Raw genomic sequence first — 18,786 nt, 5'->3', positions numbered from 1 at the left:
CAAAGAAATAAAAGGAATCCAAATCGGAAAAGAAGAAGTAAAGCTGTCACTATTTGCAGGTGACATGATACTATACATAGAGAATCCTAAAGATGCTACCAGAAAACTCCTAGAGCTAATCAATGAATTTGGTAAAGTAGCAGGATACAAAATTAATGCACAGAAATCTCTTGCATTTCTCTACACTAATGACGAAAAATCTGAAAGTGAAATTAAGAAAACATTCCCGTTTACCATTGCAACAAAAAGAATAAAATATCTAGGAATAAACCTACCTAAGTAGACAAAAGACCTGTATACAGAAAATTATAAGACACTGATGAAAGAAATTAAAGATGATACAAATAGATAGAGAGATATACCATGTTCCTGGATTGGAAGAATCAACATTGTGAAAATGACTCTACTACCCAAAGCAATCTACAGATTCAATGCAATCCCTATCAAACTACCACTGGCATTTTTCACAGAACTAGAACAAAAAATTTCACAATTTGTATGGAAACACAAAAGACCCCGAATAGCCAAAGCAATCTTGAGAACGAACAATGGAGCTGGGGGAATCAGGCTCCCTGACTTCAGACTATATTACAAAGCTACAGTAATCAAGACAGTTTGGTACTGGCACAAAAACAGAAATATAGATCAATGGAACAGGATAGAAAGCCCAGAGATAAACCCACGCACATATGGTCACCTTATCTTTGATAAAGGAGGCAAGCATATACAGTGGAGAAAAGACAGCCTCTTCAATAAGTGGTGCTGGGAAAATTGGACAGGAACATGTAAAAGTATGAAATTAGAACACTCCCTGACACCATGCACAAAAATAAACTCAAAATGGATTAAAGACCTAAGTGTAAGGCCAGACACTATCAAACTCTTAGAGGAAAACATAGGCAGAACACTCTACGACATACATCACAACAAGATTCTTTTTGACCCAGCTCCTAGAGAAATGGAAATAAGAACACAAATAAACAAATGGGACCTAATGAAACTTAAAAGCTTTTGCACAGTAAAGGAAACCATAAACAAGACTAAAAGACAACCCTCAGAATGGGAGAAAATATTTGCAAATGAAGCAACTGACAAAGGATTAATCTTCAAGATTTACAAGCAGCTCATGCAGCTCAGTAACAAAAAAACGAACAACCCAATCCAAAAATGGGCAGAAGACCTAAATAGACATTTCTCCAAAGAAGATATACAGATGGCCAACAGACACATGAAAGAATGCTCAACATCATTAATCATTAGAGAAATGCAAATCAAAACTACAATGAGGTATCACCTCACACTGGTCAGAATGGCCATCAACAAAAAATCTACAAACAATAAATGCTGGAGAGGATGTGGAGAAAAGGGAGCCCTCTTGTACTGTTAGTGGGAATGTAAATTGGTACAGCTACTATGGAGAACAGTATGGAGGTTCCTTAAAAAACTACAAATAGAACTACCATACGACCCAGCAATCCCACTACTGGGCATATACCCTGAGAAAACCATAGTTCAAAAAGAGTCATGTACCAAAATGTTCATTGCAGCTCTATTTACACTAGCCAGGACATGGAAGCAACCTAAGTGTCCATTGACAGATGAATGGATAAAGAAGATGTGGCACATATATACAATGGAATATTACTCAGCCATAAAAAGAAATGAAATGGAGGTATTTGCAATGAGGTGGATGGAGTTAGAGTCTGTCATACAGAGTGAAGTAAGTCAGAAAGAGAAAAACAAATACAGTATGCTAACACATATATATGGAATCTAAGGAAAAAAAAAAAGGCCATGAAGAACCTAGTGGCAAGACGGGAATAAAGACACAGACCTATCAGAGAATGGACTTGAGAGTATGGGGAGGGGGTGGGGTGAGATGTGACAGGGTAAGAGAGTGTCATGGACATATATACACTACCAAATGTAAAATAGATAGCTAGTGGGAAGCAGCCGCATAGCACAGGGAGATCAGCTTGGTGCTTTGTGACCACCTAGAGGGGTGGGATGGGGAGGGTGGGAGGGAGGGAGGGAGATGCAAGAGGGAAGAGAAATGGGAACATATTGTGTATGTATAACTGATTCACTTTGTTATAAAGCAGAAGCTAACACACCATTGTAAGGCAATTATACGTCAATAAAGATGTTTAAAAAAAAAACTATAAGAAGGATAGAGGTAAGGATTTTCTTATCTCTTCAGTTTCCTTTATATATATGTACACAGAAAATTGAAGTATAGTTGATTTATGATATTGTGTTAGTTTCAGCACACAAAGTGTGTACTGTACAGCAAAGTGATTCAGTTATAGATACATATATATATTCAGTTTTAGATTTAAATATACCTTACATAAAGGTATATTTCTTAAAGTTTGTAATCTTAAGGTACTAAGAGAATTGACCCTCAGCTTTATGCATGCTTCTCTATATCTTCCTGTCTGCAGAACTTAATAAATGACAGTTTTGCTTTAAGTTTGGAGACTGTTGTCTATTTCCTCTACTCTCTCCACCATCCCTTGTTATAGATATTTTCAACCAGTAGTTAGGTCTCTCTTGTTTCCTGATGGTGGAGTAGGGAAGAAAGTCAGTTTCTGGAGTCACTAGAGCACAATATTATAGCATAGAAAAGGACTGAACTGGCCTCAGGAGCCTTGGTTTCTAGTTCCAACACTGTCAACAACAGTTCCAACCATGTGTACCTTCAGGACTGCAATTCCTCTATTGCAAAGTGAGGAGCATTGCTTAAATAATATTAAGTTCCTTTCAGGTGCTCACATTCGGTGTTCTTGACCCTAGGAAAATTTTCTGTATAGAGGAAAAATCCTGATGTTGTTAATCTTCTGTCTTTACCCCTTGCTCCTAGGAATCATGGATCATGTCAATCACACATGGACCCAGAATTTTCTCCTTGCTGGTTTCACTACCACTGGAACCCTGTGACCTCTTGCTTTCTTGGGGACACTGTGCATCTATCTCCTCACCCTGGCAGGGAATTTGTTCATCATTGTCCTAATTCAGGCAGATTATGGATTGTCCACATGTCCCATGTAGTTCTTCATCAGTGTCCGCTCCTTCTTGGAACTCTGGTATGTCAGCACCATAGTTCCCATGCTGCTGCATATCTTGCTCCATGGGCATTCACCCATCTCATCAACTGTGTACTTTGTCCAGCTATAGGTCTTCCATTCCTTGGGCATGACTGAGTGCTAATTGTTGGGTGTCATGGCGCTGGACCGCTATCTTGCCATCTGTCGCCCACTCCACTAACATGCACTCATGAGCAGACAGGTACAGTTATGGCTAGCAGGGCCCACTTGGGTGGCTGGCTTCTCAGCTGCACTTGTGCCAGCCAGCCTCACAACCACTCTGCCCTTCTGTTTAAAAGAGTTGGCTCATTACTTTTGTGACTTGGCACCACTAATGAAGTTGGCATGTGTGGACACAAGCTGGCATGTTAAAGTCCACATTGCAGTGATTGGCATTATCAATGCATGCAAACTTGTGCTCATTTTAGGACTGTATCCTTAGAGCTGTGCTGAAGCTGCCTTCAGCTGCCAGTCATGCCAAGGCCTTTTCCACCTGTTCCTCCTGTATAACTGCAGTAGCGCTATTCTTTGGCTCTGCCTTCATTGTCTATGTAGGGCCACCTGAGAGTCACCCTGAAGGCACTGACAAGCTTATTGCCTTGGTGTACACTTTTCTTACTCCTTTTCTCAACCTCATTATTTATACTCTCAGCAACAAGGAAGTGAGGGAGGCTGTCAGGAGTGTCACCCAAAGGATTAGGACTATGTTGAAGAGACTCTGAGGATCAATCCATAGGCCATTCATTTGGTAAGGGTAGGCTTTAGTTGCTTAGTCAATCAACTAGTCAAATAATTTGTTAAATATAGTGCATATACCAATTTAAATGGATTGAGGTCTTAGATAGGGACAAATTGGGAAATTTGTAGAGGGTGGAGAAATATGGCCTCTGAACCCATACTTGTCTAATATGGGTGAAAGATCACATAGCTTAAAAAATAATCAAATAATAATGATGCAAGTGCAAATACCAAGGTAGACTTAGAACTTAGAGAGAGACATAACTGTGTTTAAAAGAATTTGGAAAAAACTGACTGTGAGACTTTGCTCGAGATAGAATTCCTGGAAAAGCATTGAGAAAGTAGTAAAGGAGCTAAGTAGAAGGAAAAGTAAAAGAACTTCTTGGGTAAATGTTTAGATGTTGATTGGTGAGCCATGGGAAGAGGGTTCATAAGAGCGTGGAGTTCAGTGTTTCTGGGTGAAGCCACCATAAAAGAATGTTTAAAGCTGGATCTCAAAATTAACTTTCTAACTGGGAAGATCAGGGGGTTAGAAATGAGGGTCCTGGGTGTGCTGATGGTTAAATGTGAGTTATAGAAATATATTCTGCTCTTTGAATTTGAAATCATCAGTTAGTCAACAAGGCAACATTATTGATAGGGTTCCTTGAGTGCAAAACTAGGTCTGGGAACCAAGAAGAGATATAAAAAGGAGGCATAATTTGTTTTCAAAGAGCTTATAGTTCTGTTGTGAAGAGTCAATTGTCTTCTCTCTCTCTCAAACACACACACACACACACACACACACACACACACACACATGCTCTATACCCCAGCAGCAACATATTGATTAATATCAAGAGATAGATTTTTCTGTTTTAATTTCTGTGTATCTGTGATGGTAGAGGTCATGGAAAGTGGAGGGAAGGAGTGAACGGATTGGCAGAAAGGGAATGAGGAAAACAAAAGTTTTATAGAAGTTTATTCTGACATTTTCCTCAAGTCTCAGATTTTGGGATCCTAAAACCCTAGGCACTCAGTTGGTACTTTTCTGAAAGTTCTCTTCAAATAAGACATGAAACTGTAGTATCCCCCTTGGAGATTCTTTGTATCAGGATAACATCGTCACAACTATACTGAAAATACAAAAGGAAAACTCATTTTAAAAATTATTCTCCTGGGCAACATTTTTTGAAATGATTGAGTAAATGAGTTTAGGGTTTCCTGAACTAATGAAGTTGAAATACTTTATTTCTATTGCAAGGATAACTTGGTGTTTATTTTAATTTATATTATTGGGAGAAAATGTGTGTGGAGTGACATACAAACTATTCTTCCCATAGAATAACTCTCCTTCTTCTAGAGAACATGACTACCATGAGATTTAACAAGGATTTCTCTGGTGAGCCTTTCTGCTCTAGGTTTCTTGCCATCTCTCCTTTCCAAAAGTAGGAGTGGGTTCTCTGCTTCCCAGAACCATGCTTTTACCATGCTCTTACCATTTATACTTGAATATTTTGTGTCCATTTTCTCATTAGATCTCCAATAGCAGGTAAATGGATGAATGTCTTTCCAAATTCAGTTAGTAGGTAAAGAGTCTGAACTCAATTCAAAAAGTTTAACTTTACTGAGGAAGAAGAAAGAACAGCATTTTAAAAAACAGAGGGTCTGATTCTGCTGGCTGAGTCTTCACCCTCCCTACCATTCCTGTCAACTATGGATTTTTCAGTCTGTATGAACCCAGGAATCAGGTCACAGATGACTTTTTTACTTAAATGTAGGTTAGCTAGAGAAAATCCTTTCAAAGATGATTTATATGATCCTGCATAGTCAGTATTAGAAAGGTATTTTTTCCCTACAGTCATAGAGTTCTAAAAATAAGAAATTATAGGTAATTTCTTTAGTTCTTTGACTCAGTGAACAAATCATTAAACCTTTTTGAGCTTTCCCCAAACACAAGGTGATTTGAAGTAAGTTCAAGTCTGAGAGCCATTGATCTAATCTGGTGAAATTGGAAGAGGAACTGGGCAGGTGTAGCCCAGCCCTTTTCTCTGTTCCTATTCTTGGGAACCAGCCTGCCTAGTTTGTGTGTTATGCTCTCTGCCATGGAGTGGAAGGAACTTGTCCCCATGGAGGAGGGCTGTGGCTTTCAGTGCTTTTTGGTAATCAGGTGCGGGAACCATAAGGAAAGTTAACACACCCACTATCATAGTAAGACGTTTGAAAACCCTCTCCTGAGTAAGTATATACCAGGCAGATATATATTCCATTGAAAGAACATAGAATACAGATTGACTTTAAGCTCATGTCGAATTAAACAAATGTTAAACTATAATATAAGGCTCACTGAAAATTTGTACCCTGGTGACCATAGTTAATGATACTGTACTGTGTGCTTGAAATTTGCTAAGAGGGCAGGGTAGATCTTAAGAATTCTTATAACAAAAAGAGAAGAAAGGAAGTAAGGGAGGGAAGAAAGAAAAAAAGAGAAAAAGGGAGAAAAATCATACTGTGGGTGATAATCGATATTTTAATTAACTTGATTGTGGTGATCATTTCACAATGTATACCTATATTGAAACATCAAGTTGTATGACTTAAAAATATACAATTTCTATTTGTCCATTATATGTCAATAAAACTAAAAAATAAATTAAAAGTCTCAACACAGTTAAAAGAATTAATACTATGTAGACTAGTTTCTAAACTGTAGACTAGTTTCATGATATAATTAAATTAGTAAATATTCTTATGTTTGACATTAAAAAAACACTTCTAAACAACTTATGAATCTAAGATGAAATTATAAGGGAAAGTAGAAAACATTTAGCCCTGAACAATAATAAAAATTATAATTTCAAAACTGATGGGATAAAGCTAAAGTGTTTCTTAGAGAGAAATTCATAGCCTTAAATGTTTACATTATAAAAGAAACAATGTGCAAAACTGATTAGTCAAGCAAGCATCCAAATTAGGCACTTAGAAAAATAATATTAGGGAGAAAAATCAAAGAAAGTAGAAGGAGGAAAAATATAAATATGGGAGCAGAAATTAATATAATAAAAATAAATATATAACAAAGAGGATATATAAATCAAAAAATTGGTTCTAGAAAAAAAAATTAAACCCCTGACAAGACTAACAAAGAATAAAAAGGAGAGAGGAGTAAAAATAGGAAATAATAAGAATAAAAAATTGATATAACTACAGGTTTAAACTACAAAGTTTAAAGTGATAAGATGATAGTATTAACAATATATGTTAAGTAATTAAAAATTTAATTAGCTAGATTCATTTTCAGAAAATTGAAAATTACCAATATCAACTTCAGAAGCAGTAGAAAATCTTAGTAATATTGAATTAGAAGTTAAAAATATTACTAGAAAAAAAAACATTGGGCCCAGATGGCTTAACAAGAGAGTTCTACCAAATATTGCAGAAAAAGGTAATTCCTATTTTTATAGAACTCATTAAGAGAACAAATATACTGGAAGTACAATTCAGCAAAGCATTTTATGAAGCTTGCTGGTTGCTGGTTCTAAAATAAATAAAACCAGTGTATGAAGAAAAGAATCACAGGCCGGTCTCGCTCATTAACATCAATGCAAAATTCTCCCTCCAAATAATCCTAAACCAAATTCAATGATCTATATTAAGTGATGATAACTGAATTTGGTTTATCTCAGATATGCAAGATTTACTTAACATTTGAAAAGTGAATAATATGATTTATAATATTAACAGATTAAAAAAGAAAAACCATGATGAATATCTCTTGATTCAAGAATAAAAAAACATTCAATAATAATTCATAATTAAAAAGTAAGAAACAATAATAAAATACAAATGAAAAAAAGACTTCCTTATCCTGATAAAGGGCACTTTCTAAAATCATACAGCATAACTAATAGTGATATGTGAAAAGCATTTCTTTTAAGATCAAGAACAAAATGAGATTAACGGATAATACAACTTCTAGTCAACATTTTATAGGAGGTCCTGGCTATTGAAGCAAATAAGCAAAAAGAGTAAAGAAATTAAAAGTATAAATACTGGATGAAACTTTAATTATTTTTAGATGGTATTTATCTTGAAGCATAGATAACCATGGATAAATTATTAGCATCAATGTGGTTGACCAGCTTGCTAGATACTACTCAATGAAAAAAAAACCAAAAACAGCTGTATTATTGTATAACAGCAACAATCATAAAATACAATGAAAGAGACAATTTATAATATATATATATAGTACTTAAAAGATATTCAAACTCAGCCATAAAAAGGAAAGAAATTTGGTCAATTGTAGAGACGTGGACGGATCTAGAGACTGTCATACAGAGTGAAGTGAGTCAGAAAGAGAAAAATAAATATCTTATATTAACGCATATATGTGGAACCTAGAAAAATGGTACAGATGAACCGGTTTGCAGGGCAGTAATTGAGACACAGATGTAGAGAACAAACGTATGGACACCAAGGGGGGAAAGCCATGGAGGGTGGGGGTGGTGGTGTGATGAATTGGGCGATTGGGATTGACATGTATACACTGATGTGTATAAAATTGATGACTAATAAGAACCTGCTGTATACAAAAAAAAAAAAAAGATATTCAAAACTTTTTTGAAAACTCATAAATTTGTATTTAAAGTCATTATATAGCTCTTTTATATGTGATGATACAGAACACATTCATGGATGGGATATCAATATTAGAAAAATATTTCTTCTCCCTAAATTGGCCTACTAATAAAACAAAATCTCATATGAAATTCCAAAAGCGGTGTGCATGGAATTTGACAATTTTTCCCAAGGTCAAGAATAGTCATGACATTCAAGAAGAAGAAAGAGAATAGAAAAGGTGGCACATTAGCGTGATGGGGGTTTCCACCAGGCATCAAGTGAGTCAGATTTACAAGATAATTTAGTTATACTCAGTGGCCTATGAAGGTGACAGTATTAGAAGAAATTATAATTTAAGCTTTGATTTATATGGTAAAGAATTCTTTTGAATGTGATGCTTTTCTCTAATGTTTCTTGTAGAAACAGAATTAAAATGCGCCATGTCGGAATGTATATTCCATATGAGAAGCTGAAAAATATTCAGAGATTGGAATCCTGAACAGTAGGTTATAGGGTGCCTGTCACAAGTATATAGAAAGTTCCACATAACGCTCAGTTTAAAACTTGCCAAAAGAATTAATTTTTTTAGATTCCTACAAACTCAAACAGAAGGGTGGAAGTTAATGTGATTATTGCTTTAGACATTAAAAGCTGTTCTGAATTTTTATAATCTTTCTTCTTGAAAAAACAAAGATTAAACTCTTTTTGTGTGTGGGGAAATCAGATACATCTGAAAGGACTAACTACAAAAACGAGTTATGACCATTCTTAATCTTTCATATTGGACATGCTTTATGACATCCTAAAATCTACCAAATAATATTTTATAACTCATGAAAAAAATGAAAGCTTAAGTTTTATGTGCATAATGAAAATTAACAGCAATACAGTACTGTTTCTTTCCCTGAATTCGTAAAAGCAAAACAGATGTGGTCTGTGCTTATGGTAGACTTCTAAGCAGAGTCAACATTAATCTTATTGAAGAACTTTGCTTCAATTTGATTAGTATGCACAATTGTCTAGTTTTGGGGGGCTTATATAACTGTATTCTTATGCTTCTCCTATTTACAATAATCAAGAGATTTAGAAAAGAGCTTCTAAACAAACTTTGAGGTCCAAGTGATGGCTTTAGAGTTTCCTTTCAATTATAGTTTATTTCCTTCTTATAGTTTATTTCTTTCCTTTCCTCCTTATAGTTTATTTCCTTCTGACTCACTTGATGTCTGGTGGAATCCCCCATCATCTTAATATGCCAGTTTTTCCTTCCTCTAAAGGGGGCTTAGATGACATTTCACTGCGATCACTGCTCCTACCAGGGTTTGCTGGTATTATCTCTGCCATCTATAAGTCACTTAAAGGGCACTGCCTTCCAGTTCTGAGAGACAGGGCGTGGCTCTCTAAAATTCTACATTTGTTAGTTGCATAGAAGCCTAAATAAGAAAAACTCGTAGAAGAATATCTATTTGCTCTACATTCACTTAAGACATTTTTGCAGAATGATTACTTTCTGAGTAGGGAAAGTTATCTTTTCAGGGATCATGACAAATGGAAGCAGTCTCAAAACACTAGAGTCAGAGAAAAGTCATTCAACATAGTGTGTATGTTTGTGTGTGTGTGTGTGTGTGTGTGTGTGCGCGCGTGCACGCGCGTAAAAAAGGTTCCCAAGCTACAGCCCTGGATCCAACCATGGCCCATGGACCAAATCAGGTACATAGCCTGTTTTTGGAAACAGACTTTGCTGGAGCACAGCCACATACATTTATTTACATATTGTCTATGGCTACGTTTGTGCTGCAGCCAGATAATTGAGTAGTTATGACAGAGACATAGGGCCTGAAAAGGGTAAAATATTTTCTATCTGGCTCTAATAAAGTTTGCCCACCCCTTCCCTACAGTATTTACATGTTATCCTATAATGTATAGACTGGTAAGCATTAAGTTGATTAAATTATAATCTTAGGACTAATTATATTCTCAGGACAAACCAATAAGTGGTCACTTACCATTTTCATGTTGGTTTTTAATTAGGCATCTCCCCACTGATGATTCTGATTCTGAGACAGTGTCCTTTGATGTTTTACACAATGCTTTTCTTAGCTCTACTCAATTATTACCAGGGCTTCTTACCTTCTATTTCCTTTTGCCTACAGGATCCCAGTCCTATGAACATGCCCTAGATATACCTGGGGAGAAAAGGAAAAATGTGGGTTGGATGAGAGTATTGTTAGGACAGCTTATAGGTAGAAAAATAACTTTTCCTAAAGAATGTTTATTTCAAAATGACTTTCAAAAAAAGGATCTAGGGGTCTGTCACAGTGGTCTCTACTCAATCAGCAGTGGAACTAATAACCTGGAGGAGAACCTAAATAGTATACCTGTCAAATCTGTGGATAAAGTTGGAAGGAATACACAAAAGGGCAGAGGGTAGAATCAGAATCTAAAAGCATCAGAAAGCACTAGGAAAATAGATTGAATCTCACAAGTTGCACTCTAATGGAGGTAAGAAAAGGTCTTGTGCTTGGGTTTCAAAACAAAAAGAGCAAGTTCAATAACCATAATAAAACCCTCCAGACAAGTATAGGCAGGAAAAAAAAAAAATTATATCCATTTGAAAAACTGTACTGAATGTCTTCTCTACTACAGGCATTGTATCAGGCAATAAAAATATAGCATGAACGGGAGTTCCCTGGTGGCCTAGTGGTTAGGATTCCGGGCTTTCACTGCCCTGACCTGTGTTCAATCCCTGGTCAGGAAGCTGAGATCCCACAAGCTGTGTGGTGTGGCCAAAAAATAAATAAATAAATAGCGTTGAATGGACACACATGGAACAAACACAATCTCTGCCTTCATGAAGCTTACGTTCAGTTTGTAAATAGAGGATAAGTTATTAGAAATGGGAGGAATTCAGAAATACGCAGTTCTCTGGAATCATGTAATAGGAGAATCTGGTCTATCTTGGTTGTAATTGTTGTGTATATTTATATGTATGTGTGTGGGGGGGGTTATCAGAAAAGCCTTTTCTTAATTAATTCTTTCAACAAATAATTCTTGAATATCTACTTTGTGCAAGGAAAAATACTAGGCACTGAATGATGGTATTAAACACACTTGGTCTCTGTCTTCACTGACTTTATTATATATTGATGAAAAGAGAGAAATAAATGTATGAATAAGTAATTAAAATTTGTGCTGTGAAAGGAATGGCCAGGAGGCAATAAACAGAAAAAAATGCTGGAAGACAGGGTATTTATATAGTGTGGTCAGGTCAGACCTCTTTGAATAAGAGATGTTAAAGTGGAGACCATAAGAATGAGGAGGCATTACCTTGGTGAAAGGGGTCCAAGGTAGAGGGATACAGTAACAGGATTTTTTTTTTCTGGAACTGTCTCAAGCAGAGGGAAGTGTGATTAAAAAACGTAATAGATTTAACTGATTTCTATTTTTGTACGAAATCTTCGTAGCCTTGTTGCTCTTTTCAGGGAGTGAGACCATGACAAACCAAAGCCAATCTAAGAAGGAGTGACCAGTATGTTGAGGAACTTTAACATACATGTAGATCAGCTGAAGTCTCTTCAGCTGCAAGAAAAGATAATCAAGGCAGGACATAAAGCCTGTGTTCTACTATTTGTGGAACTTAGTGATATGTTGGATCCAGAAGATCGCCTCAGGACCAACGCATGGAAGTGACAAGGAGATGGACTTCCATTCATGAAAACTAAATTTTAAACAATCCAGAGTTGTACTTACTTTGGTTATTTTGTAATATAGTGAACTCCTTAATAGGGAAATTAAAAATTAATGTTGGAAACACTAAAAGGGAAACGATGTAATGGTTGGGAGGGAAAGAAAAAGGTTATGGGTTGTCTAGTCTGTACTAGACTTTGTAGTTTGCCCTTTATGTATTTTATCTGAGAAAGAGAAAGACAGTCAAATCTAGCCCGTGGTGTTCTCACAGAAAACCAACATCAGACAAGGTCACTGTCTGACCATGATGAAGAGGTGGGGAAAAAAGAAGACAGCTTGATAATCATGTATAAGCACATACAAAAACAAGATCACCATACAAATCAGAAAAAAAAAATTTCCCTTTCTTAGCTAATATGAGTGACTGCTGTTTCTTTATCAATTGCAAGTTTAGTCTACCTTCTGAATAAAATTCATTAAGATACCCAATCATAGAATTATCTCTAGTAACTGACAGGATCCAATCCAGACCAATCCCTGCTTCCTTGAACCTTCCCCTAAATCACCTAACATGAGCCCACATCCTATAATAATTCTTTTCTAATGACCCCTTACTGAAATGCTCCATGGTCCACATGATGTGTGATCTCCCTCACTGCAATAAACCCAATTTTGTTAAACTCTAGGTGTGTTCCTGTTCTTCGCCTGGAGGCATTGTCATGTCTCTGATTCTCAAAGCAACCCAAATATGCCATCTTTAAAGGTGAAGAAAATAAGGCTGTGAGATATTACGTAACAAATGTCTGCCCAGAGTTATCTGGAGGAATTTAATGAACAAACATCTACTCTACACCTACTAAGTGAAACAGGAATGTGTGTAGACACATTTTAGAACTAATACAGTTTTTTTTTGTGTTTATTTTCCCATAACCCCCACAACACACATTTATACATGAGACTATATAGATTCAAAGAGATAAATGACTGCCTAAGGGCACATAGGTAATGAGTGGTGGTCAGGGGTACAGGTCTTGAGATGGGCACCATTTGTGGCTATGTGCCCTTGGTTATGTTCTTTCAACTGCTGTCAACAATTCTGAAGGCAGCGGAGCTTAGAAGTGATGAGCACAGGTTCTGGGGTCAGAGTTCATAATCCTGACAAGGGTACTTACTAGCTGTGTGACCCTGGACATATTTTTAAACTCTCTGTGCCTCAGTCTCCTCAAACGTAAAATGGGAATAAGAATTGTACCAACCTCATAGAGTAATTATGAGGATCATATCAGTTAATACATGCAGTGTGCTTAGAACGATATGTTACCTAGCAAAGGATCAGTAAATGGTTATTTTATGAGTGCCGGATTGAAATTAAGATTTCTGAGGCTCTAAAGCCCTTTTTTTTTTTTTTTTTCAGAACAAGCAGCTCCTATCAGAGGGGCTTCTCAAAGGAAGAACAATGTTGGGCTGGATCAGGCACATGATCAGGAAAAGTCATTGTTTGAAAAGATGAGGGAATATACAAAGTCTCTTTGGACTTGTGAGGTGAGACAAGGAACTGTGAGTGCATGTGTTTATGGAAAGAGTTGTAGGAGGGTTGGGGGTCATTTCTGCAGAGTCCAAGAGTCTGTGTTGAGAAGTCACTGGAGATGGGGAGAGGGGAAGTGTTGAAAAAGGGGAGATAAGATAGCAAGCATTTGAGGAAAGGCTTCTCTGAGCCCACCTGGTGGAAAACAGACATGGCCTCTCTCCACGTGCCCTCCCAGGAGCCTCTCCTGAGCCTGATTCTCATCTACCTCTGGGGCTGGAGGTCTCTCCCTTGCCTGTGCCCCTCGTGGCCTGAGACAATCAGGGTTAGCTCTGGGGACTCTGCCCCGTGGGGACAGAACTTGCTGAAGAAGAGGAAAGGTTCCTGGATATAGTCTCCATCTCCCACAAGTATCTGAGCAAAGCAAGACAAAGGCAGATACTGAATGAAGTTCAGTGGCTGGTAGGTGATCTGGGGATCTGAAAGGTGGGACCTATAATAAAGTATCTGAAAACATAATATTTTGAAGTTAGAGAGTGGGGTTAGTGGAAAGATGACTTAAATAACCGGGACTTGGGCATGTCCAATTCTGAGAATCATAGAGTATCAGATTTAGAAGAAATTTTAAAGGTTATCTTGTCTACTGTCCTCCTGTTTGATACTTAATTTACACTGTACAAACAAGAGATTGGCTAATGGCTATTTTGAGAGACAGGAAGTTTCCCTATGTACTGCCATAGACTGGCTATATCCGGCATGGATGGCAGAGAGTAGAGGTTTCTTAGAGTATCATTCATGACATAGGAACTGTACTAAGAAGGTCTAATGAGATATTATATCATCTTAGGAGCAGCTGTATTTGAAAAGGTTTCACCTAGAGAGGGCTGTACATAGGCTCTCCAACTGTGGGGTGGAGGAGCGGGGGTTAAAGACACTTGGTGATGTAGCAGTGTAAGATCTAGAGGTCTTCAAAATGCTCCTGAAATTATTCCATGTCTGTAAGAATTTACTCAACCTACACATACAGTTAGCTTCAAAAAGCTAATTTGTAGAAAGATAAAACATCATCAATAAACTTACTATACCCAAAAGATGATCAAAATATTTCTTAGATTTAATTTTTCTGGGTGGGTGAAAGTAATGAAGACTTTTTCAACAGGATTAGGGGAAAGGAGGCAAGACAAAATTTGAGATGCTAAGTTTAGATGTATTAAGCCTGAGATGCCTAGAGGACAAGAAGGGTGTGTTCAGATGTAATTGAAAAACATAAATTTAGTCTACAAAAATTTAAGTATATTCAAGAAACATTGAGTTCACAGTTCTATGCTCATTTTTCTAGGCATTGGTGGGGGATATACAAGAATTAATAATGTACTACATGTACTCTCAAAGATCTTACCAATTTATGGGGAATACAGACTCATTATGGAGGTAATATTGTTACAATATGTTAAGTGGACACTGTAAACAATATGAGGACATAGAAGAAGGAATAAGTAACATTTTCTGGGGGATTCAGGAGAGGCTTCACTAAAGAGCTAACATTTGACCTCATTTTGAAGGATGAGAAGCAGTTACCAGATGGAGAAAAGAGGATGAGAGGTCAACCAGAAGCAAATGGTTAGGAGGAGCAAAGGTGCCAGATTGTGATCAAGCAAAGATTTCTGTTTTGGCGTATTTGTCCCCTGTAATTAGAGAGGTAAATATACAGTTCCTTTAGCATAGAAGAGATTCAAGTAGAATGCCTTAAACACTAATTGCTTTGAATTAGTTTAGCATTTAAAAATATCAAGCCCAGAAGTTAATTTCCACTGCAGCACACTTGGGTTTGGGAGCAATGTTTTGATTTAGGTACGTGGTATGAGTTGAAGGGAAAGTATTGGGGGGTGTCTACTAACTTTTAAACAATTGTTAAATTAATTAGTTTGATTAAACAATTAGTTTGTATTGAATACCTTTAATGTGTTAAGACAAATGTTAGGATTACCAAAAGAAGCAAGAGACTGCAGTTTGTCAGTTCGGTGGCTAGAATTTAGACAGCCCTCACCAAATGCAGTGTGAGCTACACAGGATATGGTGTGACTGACATTGGTTAACATTTTTATGCATTTAAAGTCACATTGTTTGTGTTCTTTTAGTTGTGATGGTTTCTTTTCCTTTTTCTTTCTTTTCTTTTTGCACCTGCTTCACTCTGTGCTTGAGAACAGTTAGAATGTCTAATAGTTTTTCCTATGAAATATCACCAAGCCAGCTATGTATTTCTCACCTATAGTTGTTTTTCTGAAAATGCAGGATTTATGCTAATTGCCACTTTATTGTGTTCATTTTTTAGTCTGCATTCTCTCACCCTATGTGTTAACACCCTACTCATCTTTCCATCAGCAATAACGACAAGGCAAATTCACACCTTCATCTCTGAGCTTGAGGTTAGAATAGTTAAATATCAGTGAAGCTTTAAAAATCTACATATGATTACATCATTCATCTATCTAACGTTCTTTAGTGGCTCCCCCCACCTTTTGGGGTAAGGTCTCAAATCATTGGGTGAGCTTTCCCAGTCGCCTTACCATAAAGGGAGCATACATTTCCTTAACTAAGGCTGCTTCCCGCTCAGTGCCTGCACATGTGCTTTTTGTCTAAAATGGTTCTTTTCCCCTTTCATGTAACTCTTACTCTTACTGAAAATTCTGCTCAAAGCCTTCCTCTTCTGAGGAGCCTTTCTCAGTCATCCTCGTCTGAGAAATGGGCCCCTCCATTAGCACTCTGTAGTGCTCTGTACTTCACAGGCTATATCAAGATGACTGCTTTGTTGGCTTCCCCAGGAGGGTGCAAGTGTCTGGTTGCAGAGATTATACTTTGGTTAATTCTGTACTCCTTATCCCTGACACATGTGTATCCAATAAGGTTTAGATAGGTGAACTGAACAATTAGAAAAGGCTTGCCACTGCATTAATCTCATGGACAAAATTCATCCTTTGAGACCTGACTGAAGGAAAAACTATGAATAGAATGTTAGGGGAGGGTCACATAGTATAGAGGTAAATACCATGGAATTAGAGTGCATAAAGTCAACTTCTGTTTCTGTGACCTGGTATCTATATGAAACCTCACTATTCTCTCTATTCCTAAATTTTATCATCTGCAAGATAAGTATAACAATGGTACTTATCTCATTGGATGTGTGAAAATTAAGTAAATATTGAATGCAAAACACTTGTAAAATGCTCGATGCACAGTGAGTGCTAATAAGAGTTAGCGATTACTATTTTTAGGGTAGTATAAATAGTAGTAACTGTGGTAGTAGTAATTAAATTTCTCCTTTAAATAAAAAAAGCAAAACAGTAAAGAGAAAGTTCTGAGTTGGATTTTGCAGTCACCTCAATCTAGCTTTTTCTCCTTTCCTTCCCCACCTCAGCCTCCCATGGAGCCCACACAACCATTCAAGCCTGGCTGAACTTGTGCTCCTTGGTTTCCCCAAAGTGACACATGTCAGGGGCTGGCTTTTTGTCCTGCTGCTTTGGCATACCTGTTCACTATCAGTGGCAACATGGCCATCTTTTTAGTCATACGATTGGATGCAGCCCTACACACACACCTATGTACCACTTTGTCAGTGTTCTCGCCTTCTTGGAGCTATGGTATACAATCACCACCATCCTCAAGATGCTAGCTAATCTTCTCAGTGATAAGAAGACCATTTCTTTTTCAGGATACCTCCTTCAGACTTACTTCTTCCACTCCCTAGGGGCCTCTGAATGCTACCTTCTTACAGCAGTGGCCTGTGACCGATCCCTGGTCATCTGCCGGCCCCTCCACTATCCTGCAATTATGACCCCCACACTCTGTGCCAAGATGTCTGCTGGTTGTTGGACTTGTGGATTTCTGTGTTCCAATTCTGAAGTCATCCTGGTCTCCCAGTTCCATTTCTGTGGCTACAGTGAAATCCAACACTTCTTCTGTAACTTTCCACCTCTTCTGAACCTGGCCTGCGAGGACACATCCAATAATGTCCTGGTGGATTTGCCATCAATGCCTTCATCATCCTTATCACTTTCCTCTTTATTATGGTGTCTTATGGAAGAATCATTGGGGCTATATTGAAGATAAAAACAACAGCAGGAAGAAAGAAGTCCTTTTCTACATGTGCCTCACATCTTATTGTGGTCCTCATATTCTTTGGGATCATCATCTTCATGTATATGCGACTAAAGAAGAGCTAATCACTGACCCTTGATTGGACACTTGCTGTAGTCTACTGTGTACTAACACCACTGGTCAACCCAATTACCTACAGTCTTCATAACAAGGGACTCATTAAGTCCATTAAGAGAACCATCTTCTGGAAGGGACAGATAGCTAGTCCCACCCACCATTGACTTTCGACCAAGGTCCTTCTTCCATTTCACTGTTGATATCATAAAAGTTCTATGTACCTTTGTCCTGACCTTGAATAATCTTCTCATCATCACACATGCAATGAATCCCATCTCCTCTTACTTTCTCAAAGGCTTTATTTCTTTATGTTTTCTTCTATTTCCTACATCTTTATGATTTTATTTTTTACTTGAACAGTGCTTTCTGAATTTAAGAATACTTTAGTATCTCCATTCTTAAAATTAAGCATACACATTTCCTTGGTCACACATTTCCAGCTAGCTAGCAGTCTATTTCTCTGTTCTCTTTTCCAGTCAAACTTCTCAACATGATTAATGGCACAATCTATCTCTTGTTCTTCACTTCCTATTCAGTTTTCAACCCATTTCAATCTGGCTTTGGCTTCGACCTTTCAACCAATATTTTACCAAGGTCATTAATGACCTCCACACTGCCAAATACATTAGACTCTTCTTGTCTTTCCTCTTTCTTGAACTCTTGATACACTTAACCAATTCCTCTTAAAAAAAAGTTTGTCTCTTAGATTCTATGTTATCAGTGTCTCTTAATTTTCTCCTTATCTCTCTAATTGGTCTTTATCAGTCTTCTTTGTCTTGTAGCACTGTCTTCCTAGATGCTCAGAGTTATTCCTATGGATTTAAATTTCATCCCTACCTATGCCAACAATTCTTGAATTTATATCTCCAAACCAGAACTCTCTTCTGAGCTTTAGACTTATACATCCAAGTGCCTCTTAACAACTCTAGCTGGATGTAT

The 18,786-nt window shown here is 37.2% G+C and overlaps 1 protein-coding gene and 1 pseudogene across 1 annotated transcript; both read left to right on the top strand.

Annotated features, from left to right (window-relative positions):
- The first annotated feature begins 2,868 nt into the window (after positions 1-2,868).
- LOC130707121 (olfactory receptor 6N2-like) lies at positions 2,869-3,808 on the top strand (annotated as a pseudogene).
- A 13,048-nt stretch (positions 3,809-16,856) lies between these two features.
- LOC102998948 (olfactory receptor 6N2) lies at positions 16,857-18,011 on the top strand. The gene is given in 5 exon segments (XM_057555656.1): positions 16,857-16,870; positions 17,051-17,151; positions 17,154-17,221; positions 17,224-17,656; positions 17,659-18,011. Coding segments are annotated over 5 exon segments (969 nt in total).
- Positions 18,012-18,786: the final 775 nt, after the last annotated feature.

Source organism: Balaenoptera acutorostrata, chromosome 1 (assembly GCF_949987535.1).
Source record: "Balaenoptera acutorostrata chromosome 1, mBalAcu1.1, whole genome shotgun sequence".
Taxonomy (NCBI): Eukaryota; Metazoa; Chordata; class Mammalia; order Artiodactyla; family Balaenopteridae; genus Balaenoptera; species Balaenoptera acutorostrata.
Note: the sequence above shows the minus strand (reverse complement) of the source record. Positions and strands in the feature narration are given on the sequence as shown.